General features: G+C 38.5%; 1 protein-coding gene across 9 annotated transcripts in view; it reads left to right on the forward strand.

Moving 5' to 3' along the window:
* The window catches only part of PDE4A (phosphodiesterase 4A), an 873,456-nt gene that overhangs the window by 815,313 nt on the left and 40,538 nt on the right, over positions 1–17,605 (forward strand). For 8 of the 9 annotated variants that reach the window (XM_072149486.1, XM_072149488.1, XM_072149487.1 and 5 more), the window contains 5 exons: positions 9,365–9,550; positions 11,212–11,248; positions 13,782–13,852; positions 14,499–14,548; positions 15,186–15,298. In XM_072149486.1, coding sequence (XP_072005587.1) covers positions 9,365–9,550; positions 11,212–11,248; positions 13,782–13,852; positions 14,499–14,548; positions 15,186–15,298 — 457 coding nt within the window. Of the gene's footprint in view, positions 1–9,364; positions 9,551–11,211; positions 11,249–12,408; positions 12,568–13,781; positions 13,853–14,498; positions 14,549–15,185; positions 15,299–17,605 lie in introns of those variants that run through there. The other variant, XM_072149493.1, reaches the window with a different exon arrangement.

The following is a 17,605-nucleotide window of genomic DNA, read 5'->3' on the forward strand; positions in this document are numbered from 1 at the left end:
CTTTAGTAGTAGTAGTATCTCATCACTGCTTTATTGGTATTTTTTAGTAGTATTACCTCACTGTATTATTAGTAATAGTATTACATCACAGCATTATTAGTAGTAGTATTACCTCACTGAATTATTAGTAGTACTATTACATCACTGTATTATTAGTAGTAGTAGTATTACATCACTGTATTATTAGTAGTAGTATTACATCACTGTATTATTAGTAGTAGTATTACCTCACTGAATTATTAGTAGTAGTATTACATCACTGTATTAGTAGTAGTAGTAGTAGTAGTAGTATTACATCACTGTATTAGTAGTAGTAGTAGTAGTATTACATCACTGTATTATTATTAGTAGTATTACATCACTGTATTATTAGTAGTAGTATTACATCACTGTATTATTAGTAGTAGTATTACATCACTGCTTTATTAGTAGTAGTATTACATTACTTTATAAGTAGTAGTATCTCATCACGGCTTTATTGGTATTTTTTAGTAGTATTACATCACAGCATTATTAGTAGTAGTATTACCTCACTGAATTATTAGTAGTAGTATTACATCACTGTATTAATAGTAGTAGTAGTATTACATCACTGTATTATTAGTAGTAGTATTACATCACTGTATTATTAGTAGTAGTATTACCTCACTGAATTATTAGTAGTAGTATTACATCACTGTATTAGTAGTAGTAGTAGTAGTAGTAGTAGTAGTATTACATCACTGTATTAGTAGTAGTAGTAGTAGTATTACATCACTGTATTATTATTAGTAGTATTACATCACTGTATTATTATTAGTAGTATTACATCACTGTATTATTAGTAGTAGTATTACTTCACTGTATTATTATTAGTAGTATTACATCACTGTATTATTATTAGTAGTAGTAGTATTACATTACTTTAGAAGTAGTAGTATCTCATCACGGCTTTATTGGTAGTATTACTTCACTGTATTATTATTAGTAGTATTACTTCACTGTATTATTAGTAGTAGTATTACTTCACTGTATTAGTAGTAGTATTACATCACAGCATTATTAGCAGTAGTATTACATCACTGTATTAGTAGTAGTATTACATCACTGTATTATTATTAGTAGTAGTAGTATTACATCACTGTATTATTATTAGTAGTAGTAGTATTACATCACAGCATTATTAGCAGTAGTATTACATCACTGTATTAGTAGTAGTATTACATCACTGTATTATTAGTAGTAGTAGTATTACATCACTGTATTATTATTATTAGTAGTAGTATTACATCACAGCATTATTAGTAGTAGTATTACATCACTGTATTATTATTAGTAGTAGTAGTAGTAGTAGTAGTATTACATCACAGCATTATTAGTAGTAGTATTACATCACTATTATTAGTAGTAGTATTACATCACTGTATTATTAGTAGTAGTAGTATTACATCACAGCATTATTAGTAGTAGTATTACATCACAGCATTATTAGTAGTAGTATTATATCACAGCATTATTAGTAGTAGTATTACATCACTATTATTAGTAGTAGTATTACATCACTGTATTATTAGTAGTAGTATTACATCACTGTATTATTAGTAGTAGTATTACATCACTATTATTAGTAGTAGTATTACATCACTGCTTTATTAGTAGTATTACTTCACTGTATTATTAGTAGTAGTAGTATTACATCACTGTATTATTATTAGTAGTAGTATTACATCACAGCATTATTAGTAGTAGTATTACATCACAGCATTATTAGTAGTAGTATTACATCACTTTTATTAGTAGTAGTGTTACATCACTGTATTATTATTAGTAGTAGTATTACATCACAGCATTATTAGTAGTAGTATTACATCACTATTATTAGTAGTAGTATTACATCACTGCTTTATTAGTAGTATTACTTCACTGTATTATTAGTAGTAGTAGTATTACATCACTATTATTAGTAGTAGTAGTATTATATCACAGCATTATTAGTAGTAGTATTACATCACTATTATTAGTAGTAGTATTACATCACTGCTTTATTAGTAGTATTACTTCACTGTATTATTAGTAGTAGTATTACATCACTGTATTATTATTAGTAGTAGTAGTAGTATTACATCACAGCATTATTAGTAGTAGTATTACATCACTGTATTATTAGTAGTAGTATTACATCACTGCTTTATTAGTAGTATTACTTCACTGTATTATTAGTAGTAGTATTACATTACTTTAGAAGTAGTAGTATCTCATCACGGCTTTATTGGTAGTAGTACTACATCATTTTAGTAGTATTACATCACTGTATTATTATTAGTAGTATTACATCACTGTATTATTAGTAGTAGTATTACATCACTGTATTATTAGTAGTAGTATTACATCACTGCTTTATTAGTAGTAGTATTACATCACTATATTATTATTAGTAGTATTACATCACTGTATTATTATTAGTAGTATTACATCACTATATTATTATTAGTAGTATTACATCACTGTATTATTATTAGTAGTATTACATCACTGTATTATTATTAGTAGTATTACTTCACTGCTTTATTAGTAGTAGTATTACATCACTGTATTATTAGTAGTATTACATTACTTTAGAAGTAGTAGTATCTCATCACGGCTTTATTGGTAGTATTACTTCACTGTATTATTATTAGTAGTATTACTTCACTGTATTATTATTAGTAGTATTACTTCACTGTATTAGTAGTAGTATTACATCACAGCATTATTAGCAGTAGTATTACATCACTGTATTAGTAGTAGTATTACATCACTGTATTATTAGTGGTAGTATTACATCACTGTATTATTATTAGTAGTAGTAGTATTACATCACTGTATTATTAGTAGTAGTATTACATCACAGCATTATAAGTAGTAGTATTACATCACTGTATTATTATTATTAGTAGTAGTAGTATTATATCACAGCATTATTAGTAGTAGTATTACATCACAGCATTATTAGTAGTAGTATTACATCACTGTATTATTAGTAGTAGTATTACATCACTGTATTATTAGTAGTAGTAGTATTACATCACTGCTTTATTAGTAGTAGTATTACATTACTTTAGAAGTAGTAGTATCTCATCACGGCTTTATTGGTAGTAGTACTACATCATTTTAGTAGTATTACATCACTGTATTATTAGTAGTAGTATTACATCACAGCATTATTAGTAGTAGTATTACATCACTGTATTATTATTAGTAGTAGTAGTAGTAGTATTATATCACAGCATTATTAGTAGTAGTATTACATCACAGCATTATTAGTAGTAGTATTACATCACAGCATTATTAGCAGTAGTATTACATCACTGTATTAGTAGTAGTATTACATCACTGTATTATTAGTAGTAGTAATATTACATCACTGTATTATTATTAGTAGTAGTATTACATCACTGTATTATTAGTAGTAGTATTACATCACAGCATTATTAGCAGTAGTATTACATCACTGTATTAGTAGTAGTATTACATCACTGTATTATTAGTAGTAGTAATATTACATCACTGTATTATTATTAGTAGTAGTAGTATTACATCACAGCATTATTAGTAGTAGTATTACATCACTGTATTAGTAGTAGTAGTAGTATTACATCACTGTATTATTATTATTAGTAGTAGTATTACATCACTGTATTATTATTATTAGTAGTAGTAGTATTATATCACAGCATTATTAGTAGTAGTATTACATCACTGTATTATTATTAGTAGTAGTAGTATTACATCACTGTATTATTATTATTATTAGTAGTAGTAGTATTACATCACAGCATTATTAGCAGTAGTATTACATCACTGTATTAGTAGTAGTATTACATCACTGTATTATTAGTAGTAGTAGTATTACATCACTGTATTAGTAGTAGTAGTATTACATCACTGTATTATTATTATTAGTAGTAGTAGTATTACATCACAGCATTATTAGTAGTAGTATTACATCACTGTATTATTATTAGTAGTAGTAGTAGTAGTATTACATCACAGCATTATTAGTAGTAGTATTACATCACAGCATTATTAGTAGTAGTATTACATCACTGTATTAGTAGTAGTATTACATCACTGTATTATTATTAGTAGTAGTAGTATTACATCACTGTATTAGTAGTAGTAGTATTACATCACTGTATTATTATTATTAGTAGTAGTAGTATTACATCACAGCATTATTAGTAGTAGTATTACATCACTGTATTATTATTAGTAGTAGTAGTAGTATTATATCACAGCATTATTAGTAGTAGTATTACATCACAGCATTATTAGTAGTAGTATTACATCACTGTATTATTATTAGTAGTAGTAGTAGTATTATATCACAGCATTATTAGTAGTAGTATTACATCACAGCATTATTATTAGTAGTATTACTTCACTGTATTAGTAGTAGTATTACATCACAGCATTATTAGCAGTAGTATTACATCACTGTATTAGTAGTAGTATTACATCACTGTATTATTATTATTAGTATTACATCACTGTATTATTAGTAGTAGTATTACATCACTGTATTATTATTAGTAGTAGTAGTATTACATCACAGCATTATTATTAGTAGTATTACATCACTGTATTAGTAGTAGTAGTATTACATCACTGTATTATTATTAGTAGTATTACATCACTGTATTATTATTAGTAGTATTACATCACTGTATTATTATTAGTAGTATTACATCACTGTATTATTAGTAGTAGTATTACATCACTGTATTATTATTAGTAGTAGTAGTATTACATCACTGTATTATTATTAGTAGTATTACATCACTGTATTATTAGTAGTAGTATTACATCACTGTATTATTAGTAGTAGTAGTATTACATCACTGTATTATTATTATTAGTAGTAGTATTACATCACAGCATTATTAGTAGTACTATTACATCACTGTATTATTATTATTAGTAGTAGTATTATATCACAGCATTATTAGTAGTAGTATTACATCACAGCATTATTAGCAGTAGTATTACATCACTGTATTAGTAGTAGTATTACATCACTGTATTATTAGTAGTAGTATTACATCACTGTATTATTATTATTAGTAGTAGTATTACATCACTGTATTATTAGTAGTAGTATTACATCACAGCATTATTAGTAGTAGTATTACATCACTGTATTATTATTAGTAGTAGTAGTAGTATTATATCACAGCATTATTAGTAGTAGTATTACATCACTGTATTATTATTATTATTAGTAGTAGTATTATATCACAGCATTATTAGTAGTAGTATTACATCACAGCATTATTAGTAGTAGTATTACATCACTATTATTAGTAGTAGTATTACATCACTGCTTTATTAGTAGTAGTATTACATTACTTTATAAGTAGTAGTATCTCATCACGGCTTTATTGGTAGTAGTACTACATCATTTTAGTAGTATTACATCACTGTATTATTAGTAGTAGTATTACATCACTGTAGTATTAGTAGTAGTATTACATCACTGTATTATTAGTAGTAGTATTACATCACTGTAGTATTAGTAGTAGTATTACATCACTGTATTATTAGTAGTATTACATCACTGTATTATTAGTAGTAGTATTACATCACTGTATTATTAGTAGTAGTATTACATCACTGTAGTATTAGTAGTAGTATTACATCACTGTAGTATTAGTAGTAGTATTACATCACTGTATTAGTAGTAGTATTACATCACTGTATTATTATTAGTAGTAGTATTACATCACTGTATTATTAGTAGTAGTATTACATCACTGTAGTATTAGTAGTAGTATTACATCACTGTAGTATTAGTAGTAGTATTACATCACTGTATTATTAGTAGTATTACATCACTGTATTATTAGTAGTAGTATTACATCACTGTAGTATTAGTAGTAGTATTACATCACTGTATTATTAGTAGTATTACATCACTGTATTATTAGTAGTAGTATTACATCACTGTATTATTAGTAGTAGTATTACATCACTGTATTATTAGTAGTAGTATTACATCACTGTATTATTAGTAGTAGTATTACATCACTGTATTATTAGTAGTAGTAGTATTACATCATTGTATTATTAGTAGTAGTATTACATCACTGTATTATTAGTAGTAGTATTACATCACTGTATTATTAGTAGTAGTATTACATCACTGTATTATTAGTAGTAGTAGTATTACATCACTGTATTAACACAGGGTTGTGTGAATGAGGCCTTATTGATACATCAGGTTTATCAGACATTCTGCAACCTCTAATACATTAAGTGACACTTTACAGAGTCGCAGACCCGGGATAGTGGCGATAACTCGCTGAGCATTAGGTGTGTACGAGGCTCCCAGCGCTGCTGCTGCATAGGTGACAGTCACAACAACAAGGTCGCTGTGTCCTTATGTAAACACCCTTGATTTGTAGGGTGCAATCTATTATATGGTTAATAATTAGGTTTCTTGTTAATTTATCAATGTTAAGTATAGTATGTGCCATGTGCATCTACTCACAGCACTATGGAGACCGGTGTGTATAGAGGAGGGGGCAAGAAAGACGTAATCATTACACTCACCTTTATGACACCTCTGTATCAGGAACCTGTACAGACAATGAACAAGCAGGAGGTGCAGGGGACATATAATACAGGATATAACCCGGGATCAGTACAAGTAATTTCATGTATGTACACAGTAACTCCACCAGCAGCAGAATAGTGAGTGCAGCTCTGGGGTATAATACAGGATGTAACTCAGGATCAGTAGAGGATAAGTAATGTCATGTATGTAAACAGTAACTCCACCAGCAGCAGAATAGTGAGTGCAGCTCCGGTGTATAATACAGGATGTAACTCAGGATCAGTACAGGATAAGTAATGTCATGTATGTACACAGTGACTGCTCCAGCAGCAGAATAGTGAGTGCAGCTCTGGGGTATAATACAGGATGTAACTCAGGATCAGTACAGGATAAGTAATGTCATGTATGTACACAGTGACTGCACCAGCAGCAGAATAGTGAGTACAGCTCTGCGGTATAATACAGGATGTTACTCAGGATCCGTACTGGATAAGTAATGTCATGTATGTACACAGTGACTGCACCATCAGCAGAATAGTGAGTGCAGCTCTGGAGTATAATACAGGATGTAACTCAGGATCAGTACAGGATAAGTAATGTCATGTATGTACACAGTGACTGCACCAGCAGCAGAATAGTGAGTGCAGCTCTGGGGTATAATACAGGATGTAACTCAGGATCAGTACAGGATAAGTAATGTCATGTATGTACACAGTGACTGCACCAGCAGCAGAATAGTGAGTGCAGCTCTGGAGTATAATACAGAATGTAACTCAGGATCAGTACAGGATAAGTAATGTCATGTATGTACACAGTGACTGCACCAGCAGCAGAATAGTGAGTGCAGCTCCGGTGTATAATACAGGATGTAACTCAGGATCAGTACAGGATAAGTAATGTCATGTATGTACACAGTGACTGCTCCAGCAGCAGAATAGTGAGTGCAGCTTTGTGGTATAATACAGGATGTAACTCAGGATCAGTACAGGATAAGTAATGTCATGTATGTACACAGTGACTGCACCAGCAGTAGAATAGTGAGTGCAGCTCTGGTGTATAATACAGGATGTAACTCAGGATCAGTACAGGATAAGTAATGTCATGTATGTACACAGTGACTGCACCAGCAGCAGAATAGTGAGTGCAGCTCTGGGTATAATACAGGATGTAACTCAGGATCAGTACAGGATAAGTAATGTCATGTATGTACACAGTGACTGTGCCAGCAGCAGAATAGTGAGTGCAGCTCTGGAGTATAATACAGGATGTAACTCAGGATCAGTACAGGATAAGTAATGTCATGTATGTACACAGTGACTGCACCAGCAACAGAATAGTGAGTGCAGCTCTGGGGTATAATACAGGATGTAACTCAGGATCAGTACAGGATAAGTAATGTCATGTATGTACACAGTGACTGCACCAGCAACAGAATAGTGAGTGCAGCTCTGGAGTATAATACAGGATGTAACTCAGGATCAGTACAGGATAAGTAATGTCATGTATGTACACAGTGACTGCACCAGCAGCAGAATAGTGAGTGCAGCTCTGGGTATAATACAGGATGTAACTCAGGATCAGTACAGGATAAGTAATGTCAGGTATGTACACAGTGACTGCACCAGCAGCAGAATAGTGAGTGCAGCTCTGGGTAAAATACAGGATGTAACTCAGGATCAGTAAGGATTTTCCAATTAGTGAGCACATGTTTCCTATGGAAGGACCTGCAGGTATTGAGGTGTTTGCTGATCTAGGAAAATTCTTCACATTTCTCCTTTAGCGACCCCTGCAGGTGAAGTGTGGTTTGACATGACTTTCATATACATGACCATATATTCACGTCTTACTGTCCTCCAAAATACAATATGCAGAATCTTCATGTTCTGGGTTATGTATCTGGGTTGTCTCCTGTCCTCCACGTAGCAGGTTTTAACCCTTTCAGTATAGTTACATCTGACCCTCCAATATTCCGTAAATCTGATAATCCGGCCTCTCCCTGATCCTGCACACCTGCTGACATATCCGTGCTCTGCCTCGGCCATCGGCAGGGGTTTCCTTTAGATCTCGCTCTGTGACTGTAATATCACCGCAGCGGCCTGACCCTCCTGCCGGGGTGACGATCATCCGTCTGGTCTTATCAGCTGGAATCGGGCCCCCTGACAGCGAAGACATGTGTGCAGGTGTCCCCACAACCTAATGATTGGTATGACATTATATAGCGCTGGGACTTGTAGTTCCACATTAGCTGCTAGGGATTTGTCTGAAATGCTGTGGTTTGTAGTCCTCCCAGTCGCAGCCTCTGAAGCCCCCGCATCCCTCTTATGTCATTCCCTCTCATGACCTTTGTCCCTCTTCGCTTGCCTTAATCCTCTCCGCTCCCCATTGACGTGAGCGCCCGATCCAGATGTGCAGCATTTAGTAAAGCTGCTGCGCTCCTCCCTGCGCCTCTGGGGTCAGGGTTGACTGATCTCATTTCCCAAATGGCCGTTTTGTGCAAATCCCACCGAGACCGCCTGCGTTCATCCCCAGCAATCTGCCGCCGGGATTAGTGTCTGCTTTCAAGTAAAAAGACTTGACGTTTCCATTCAAACATTCAGATTCCTGGGAAAGCTGAGTGACAGGCAGTGTATTGTTGCTGCAGCATTGTTACCTGCCATTCGCTGAGCTCTGGTACAGAGGTCTTGAGAACAGGGAAAGCTGGGTGGGAGGGTGGTGGCGGCCATATTGTTGGTTGGGTCTGTATCATACATTGCATTGATCGACTGACCTCTCTCTTTTTTCTCTCCGTAGTTTCGATGTGGAAAATGGGCCTTCTCCAGGTCGCAGCCCGATTGATTCGCAGGCGAGTCCAGGGCTGGTGCTGCACCCCAGCTTCCCACAAAGCCAGAGGAGGGAGTCGTTCCTGTACCGGTCGGACAGTGACTATGACATGTCCCCCAAAACCATGTCCCGGAACTCCTCTGTCACCAGCGAGGCGTAAGTGTCACTTACTGGCCATGGGGGGGTCACATACCTCTACATCCATGCTTATAGATACGTGAAGGGGGACTTTAACTAATCCCCTCTATTGTATTAATGTTCAAAGAATCCAACAATAGGGGCTAATGACTGTTATCCTTTAACTATCTGTCAGAGAAATGAGAGGGATTTTTCAGTCTTTAAAAAAGGTTTTGTTAAAGGAAATCTACCATCAAAATCAAGTATGATAAACCACGGACACTTACTCATAGATCAAGGCGCTGTGGTAATCTCCCTATATTTGTTATCCTTAGCTTCCTTCCTTTTAAAATTATGCTCTGCTGGGTCGTTACCAGAGTCCCTCTGTGCTGTAGCTTTACAGGCTGTTACACTGTGTAGAAAAACCTCCCTCCTTCCTCTGTGTGCTGAAACTTTCTCTCCTGCAGTGAGATTACATCAGAAAAAGGGAGGTGTAAGTCTTGGAAGAGGAGGATGGAGCCTACTGGCTTATTAGCACAATTTTTTAAGTTGATTTTAGAAGGAAGGAAGCCATGGATAACAAATATAAGAAGATTACCACAGTTACATGACTGCATGTGGTTTATCATGATGGAATCTGATGATAGATTTCTTTTAAAGGAGAGAAAAAAGACCTCATGACCACTGAGACAATTTTTGGAAACCTGCCCTCTCAAGGGTGTTGGTAACATTATCACACAACACCTTAATGAGAACCCGTCATGCAAAATAACGCCCCTAAACTAAATATATTTTCATAAACTGCCATTTATTGCCATTCATTGTCCCTCTACATGCCTGTAAACCTAAGCAATGAGGTCCTAAAGCTGTATGCAAATGACCTGTGAAATGTCCAATGAAGCATTAGCATATTCAAGCTGTCCAGCTTATTCATGAGTGGGAGGCACAGCCACGCCCCCAGTGCATGACTGACAGCCTGTATAATGATGTGAGGCTGTATAATGATGTGCTTCCTGGTGCTGGTGGCCACGCCCCCTGCAGCCTGTGTGTGCATGTGTGTGTGTTTAGGAGAGATACAGCAGCTCCAGGCAGCCATGTTACAGCAGAACATGTCAGGTACATGTGTAGCTGATGTCTGTGTCTCTCACCTGTATATTAGGAGGATGCAGCATGTCAGCAGATGCAGCACACACACTAGCCATGCTTTACTATACATTACACACAGACATGAGCAGGGGGAGGAGAGGGGAGGAGTAACAGGGCTGACATCACTGCCTCTGACCATGTGACCAGCCTCATTTACATGATAAAGAAATGATGATTTTACAATGAATAATGTATGAAATAACTAGATAAAGGCTGGGATGGGATCCTTGTGAGCTGCTCCAACAGGTAGAGGTGACAGGAAAAGTGGCAGAGACCTGATGACAGGTGTCCTTTAAATAACATATTTCTGGCTACCAATTGTCACCAATAGAGGGAGCTAGTTGTGTTGGATTGTACAAATGAATTCTATACAAGAATATTTATAGGAACTGCTATTAAATAACCCAAAACTATATCTGAAGTCAAGTTTTTATAACTAAGGTAAAACCCATGATGTGGTTTACCGGGCTGAGCTGTTTTATTAAGGTACAGAAGCACTTATAGAGTCTATATAGTGTCTTACAGAGACTAATGAGTCTGCTTTCTTCTTACAGACATGCCGAGGACCTCATTGTTACCCCATTTGCTCAGGTATGCACCACCTTCACCCCTCCAGTGACTAGAACACAGATGTTTGTGATGTTTTGCCTCAGATATAACACAGTCACCTAGGCCTCAGATATAACACAGTCACCTAGGCCTCGGATATAACACAGTCACCTAGGCCTCAGATATATTCTAGTCGCCCAGGCCTCAGATATCACACAGTCGCCCAGGCCTCGGATACCACACAGTCGCCCAGGCCTCGGATACCACACAGTCGCCCAGGCCTCGGATATAACACAGTCACCTAGGCCTCAGATATATTATAGTCGCCCAGGCCTCAGATATCACACAGTCGCCCAGGCCTCGGATACCACACAGTCGCCCAGGCCTCGGATACCACACAGTCGCCCAGGCCTCGGATACCACACAGTCGCCCAGGCCTCGGATACCACACAGTCGCCCAGGCCTCGGATACCACACAGTCGCCCAGGCCTCGGATACCACACAGTCGCCCAGGCCTCGGATACCACACAGTCGCCCAGGCCTCGGATACCACACAGTCGCCCAGGCCTCGGATACCACACAGTCGCCCAGGCCTCGGATACCACACAGTCGCCCAGGCCTCGGATACCACACAGTCGCCCAGGCCTCGGATACCACACAGTCGCCCAGGCCTCGGATACCACACAGTCGCCCAGGCCTCGGATACCACACAGTCGCCCAGGCCTCGGATACCACACAGTCGCCCAGGCCTCGGATACCACACAGTCGCCCAGGCCTCGGATACCACACAGTCGCCCAGGCCTCGGATACCACACAGTCGCCCAGGCCTCGGATACCACACAGTCGCCCAGGCCTCGGATACCACACAGTCGCCCAGGCCTCGGATACCACACAGTCGCCCAGGCCTCGGATACCACACAGTCGCCCAGGCCTCGGATACCACACAGTCGCCCAGGCCTCGGATACCACACAGTCGCCCAGGCCTCGGATACCACACAGTCGCCCAGGCCTCGGATACCACACAGTCGCCCAGGCCTCGGATACCACACAGTCGCCCAGGCCTCGGATACCACACAGTCGCCCAGGCCTCGGATACCACACAGTCGCCCAGGCCTCGGATACCACACAGTCGCCCAGGCCTCGGATACCACACAGTCGCCCAGGCCTCGGATACCACACAGTCGCCCAGGCCTCGGATACCACACAGTCGCCCAGGCCTCGGATACCACACAGTCACCTAGGCCTTAGTTCACCCAAATTTTCCCACCCACTGAATTCCCAGGGTATTCTTCACCACATTTACCATGCTGTATCAAATTTCTGAAGAATATTTAGGATTGGGACAAGAAGATGCAAGATCTGTACGTGAAGCCCTTACAATACAACTTTATATTACCACCATATAGTGCCATATAGATCCCATATAATGGTTGCATACACTGAATAATACCACTATATAGTGCCACAAACATCCTATATTATGGTGGCATACACTGAATAATATTGTAGTGCTATATAGATCCCATATAATGGTTACATACACTGAATAATACTGCCATATAGTGCCACATAACCCCCATATCATGGCTACATACACTGAATAATGCAGCCATATAGCTTGATTCTATATAATGTTTACATAAACTGAAGAATATCACCATATAGTTCCACGTAACTCCCATATTATGGCTACATACAATGAAAAATAACCCCCATATAGTGCCAAATATTGTTACCGCATTCATCCATTTACAAGTTCTATGAGTCAAATAACACCACTATAAAGTGCCATATAACGGTACCACATAGACCCCATGTAATAGTTAAATACACTGAATAATACCCCCATATAGTGGCACGAAGATCCCATGTTATGGTTACATACACAGAATAATACAGCCATATAGTGCCGAATATTGTTACATTTTCACCCACATACATGTTCTATACACTAAATAATAGTATAGTAACTGTGCCACATAGACCCTGTGTAATAGTTACATCTGCTGAATAATACCGCCATAGAATGTCAAAATATTCACCAAATGTTACCACCATATAGTGGGAAATAACAATACCACATTTATCCCATTCAATGATTTTGTGCACTAAATAATACCAACATACAGGCAGTCCCCGGGTTACCTACAAGATAGGTTCTGTAGGTTTGTTTTTAAGTTGAATTTGTATGTAAGTTGGAACTGTGTACTTTATAATTGTTACCCCAGTCAAAAAATTTTTTGGTCTCTGTGACAATTGGATTTTAAAAATGTTGGGTTGTCATAAGAACCAGGATTAACAATAAAGATTAATTGCAGACACCTGTGATACCTGTTATAGCTGTTTATTGTAGCCTAAGGCTAAAGTTAAGTAAATTACCAAAATCCAGTGGTCCGTTTGTAACTAGAGGTTGTCTGTAAGTCGGGTGTTCTTACGTAGGGGACCACCTGTATAGTACATGCATCCCATATAATAGTTCTGTACACCAAATAATACTACCACATGGTACCAAATAATGTTACCTCATATACCCCATATTTTCTTCCTTCTGAACGCTTTGTGTTGTATTTCCCAGGTGCTGGCCAGCCTGCGTAGTGTCCGGAATAACTTCACCATCCTCGCCAATGTTACAACGCCTACCAACAAGTAAGTACTGCCCCCCCATCCCACCTCCCCGCTACCAGCCTTGTCACCTGCTGAGAGAGTAGGGTCTGTAGGGATCACTAGCGATGTCTACTATCAGCTTTGTTACAAATCCCAACACAGCAGAAGGTCATCCAACGGGCCTTGACCGTTCCTATGGGGAAGTGGTTGGACCCCAATTACTCGGACATCGGATGAGTGGAATCCCCTTTAAACCGCACTTTTAAGGAACCTTTATGAAAATATCTTAAAATCTATACCCTACATAGAATATTTAGTGAAATTCCTTTAATCCGGCATTTGTTAATCCAGAAAATCATTCGGTTTTAGCAAAATATAGGAAATGTTCTACCCTGTTTATGTGATTCTTTATACTCTTTCCTAGTATATACCCTAGTATACCTGGTAATCCAGAATCTATACAGAACCCAGTGGTGTCAGATTACTGGAATTGTCCGTTTTATGGATTATTTTCAGGATTATATTGCAGATTTAAGGAGTTTTTCTATACTTTGCTTTGATGGAGTTGCGGCATATCATTAGCTGGTGCTGAGAGTCTGAGAAGGGGGAGGAGCAAAATGTTATTGGAAAATTTGGGGCATATCGTCTCATTGTGATGTGTAATGGGCTGTATTGTTCTCTTTGGCAGACGCTCCCCGGTAATGCCTCAGCAAACGGTCTGTAAAGCCACCCTCTCAGGTAAGTGTGCGCTCAACTGTCCACGTCCACGTCTAGTCGCAGAGTATCTATGAAAATATCACATACATATATATATATATATAGCTTGTGTCAGGGCGTGGGTGCCAAGAAAAGACCTTTTCCCTCATAAGATCCAGGGTAAAAGAATAAAACTTTCCTCTAGTTTTGATAAATTGGCACCACTACACAGCAGCATTGGAAATAAATGTGGGGCACAAATAAAAAGGGCCCTTACGCTCTCAATTATGGTCCTTGTTCCCCTGGTCAATTTGACGTTAATTTTTTAAAAATCCGTCCACGGGTTAATAAGATATGGCCCCTGTGTGAATCGGGTACTGGCAGAGGGGGCGTGTCTCTGTGTTACCACGCCCACTTCGTCTACTAAGCGCTAATTCACATATCGATTTCTGATGGTTATATCTTTTGAAGGGGTGGATGGATTTTTAAAAAACGGATACCAAATTGAACAGAGGAACAGCTCCAATCACATGAGGTAGGGCCTCCAGGATTTTCCGCTTGGTGACGCATCCCCTTTAAATAAACTGCAATGGGGGCCAAGACGCTGTGCATTGTGCACTCAGTTTTACAGCTGTCTATACCTTTGTTGCCTGACCCCTCGTGGTGTCTTCTTCTGCAGAGGAGACGTATCAGCAGCTAGCCAAAGAGACGTTAGAAGAACTAGACTGGTGTCTGGATCAGCTGGAGACCATACAGACCTATCGCTCAGTCAGCGAAATGGCTTCCAACAAGGTAAGAGAATGGAGAGCGGTGACGGCAGTCTATCAACATGGTGGCGACATGATTATAATTTAAAGGGGTTCTTGTACTGAATGTGTGTGAAAATTGTCTTCTCTTGAGGACCTAGCATACCTTCTCCTGCGAGAGTGCTCCTGCATAGAGTGGAGACGATTGCTGATAATCCCAGTATTTTGGAGTTTGTCCAAAGCTGACAACCCTGATTATAATGTACATCCAACTTAACCAGCAGGAGCTGCAGTAACACCACATGACCACTAGTCAGTGGACACAGCCGCCTCTTTCTGTCTGTATACTAGACTTGACAGCAGTCCATGAAAGAGGGATTCTCTACAATGAGCATATTTTTAGGGAACCTGTGACTGTGCTAAACTTCTTATATTTGTTATCCATGGCCTCTTTCCTTTCTAAAAATAAACTTTTAGAATTATGCTAATGAGCCACAGGGGATCCTGGGGGTGTTACCAAGGCACCTCCGTGCTGCAGCTTCAAAGGCTGTAACACTTTATGGCTGATGACCACAGTCACGGTGCCTGGATCGATGATTAAATGTCCCTGGTTTATCATGAGGGATTTTGATGGTAGGTTTCCTTTAAGAAAAAAAGAATGTAAAAAGTGGACATCCCCTTTTACTGATATGGTTTCATGATATCTGAGGGGTGTGTAATCACTTTCCGCAGTTTTACTTCTATGCACTGTTGTGAGGGTTGTGAGAACTATAGATAAATTTACCATTCTCTGTAATACTTTGGTTTAGTGTCTTTCCATGAATACTGTGGATGGAAGGTTGTTGTTTTTGGCCTCTGGATTGTTTATGCAGCTGTTTATGAAGGCATCATGGGATGTACAGCCATCCACATAGGAATAGTGAGACAAAAAGTATACAACGGCACTGCCTAGTATTATATATAAAAAATATCTCATCCAAAGTAAGCGTTCATGTAGGTACTCATCTTGTATCTAGCTACTAATTGTAGTATGATAGGTATGTAACATAGATTTTAGAGTAGCACAATTTTTGTGGTCCAAGAAGCACGTTATCGAATTTTAGGGGAAGCACTTAAACCTAAAGGGGTTCTCCAGGTGGGAACAACTTATCTGAAACAGCTCTGTTTTTAAAGACTAGTGCTCACTCACCATTTCCCGCCCAGGCCTCGGTTTCTCTCCACTTCCTGTTGCCTCCCGACCCACAGGAAGTGCCTGCTCAGGGACCGCCTCAGCTAGTGATTGGCCGAGAGAGCGTCTCATTTGCTGTGTCTCAGGATGTGAAGAGCAGACGGTACATAAGTAGCGTCTTCCTGTACATTAGCTGTTTAATATATATACATTTTTATTCCCACCTTATAAAAAATGAATGTCTTAGGGGCAAGTGGAGCTTCTGGAGCTTCCATTTCTGCTCCATGACTTCTCACTCTCAAGAGGCTGAGATAATGGTAGCTACCCCATTGTGGTTTGTAGTATTTGAGGACAATCGAGAGGGGTTGTCCTACTGATGACTAGCCTCTTCTCTCCTCCGGGGTATGCGGTTATAACAGAAGGCTAACGAGGGTGATACACTAGGTATACTCTAGATGTTGTGCCCTTGTCCTTAGGAGCTTACCATCTAGATAAGACATCACGAAGAACTTTGTAGGCCCTAACGTTCCAAGGTCAGAGGTGACATTGACTTGAGGACTACAGTGTAACTTCAAAGTCACATGACCTGTACCCACTGAGCCACCATGTACATTTCACTTCGGGGGTCATATATTTCACTTGTAGGTAAAGGACAGAGAGACCTTCTGTGGTCCTAGGCAACAGCCTGCCCAATTCGAGGACAGTGAGGAGGGAAAATCCTAAGTGATCGTCTGGAAGCGTCAATCACGTGATAGAGAGTGACCACCAGGAGATTGTCGTTAGAGGTGACTGTGATTAGGGAGTACATCGTTTGCATATATTACACAGCACTAGTAAGAGGTTGGCGTTATTCTCAATCATTGTCCTAGTGACCGGGATACCTCACACCTAATCCCAAATCATAATAGGCCTCCTTTTCTTAAAGGAAATGAGATTCCCTGCACTGGCTGATTGTGAGAATGTCATGCCTAGAAGCACGGCTGCCGCTCTCTCGCTCCCTCCCTCCCCCTTCCCTCTCCTCCCCTCCCTTTGCATTTTACATCACATCCCTGCCTACTGCAGTATGCTAGATGTACGAGTAACGGGAGATATTGGCAGACAAACGGCCCTTCAGGAGGCATCTCCAGCCTAGGAAAGAAGACGACCACCTTCCCGCTCGTCCTTGTGTTCACCGTCTGCTCTTCT

The sequence above is a fragment of the Engystomops pustulosus genome, chromosome 4 (assembly GCF_040894005.1).
Source record: "Engystomops pustulosus chromosome 4, aEngPut4.maternal, whole genome shotgun sequence".
Classification (NCBI taxonomy): domain Eukaryota; kingdom Metazoa; phylum Chordata; class Amphibia; order Anura; family Leptodactylidae; genus Engystomops; species Engystomops pustulosus.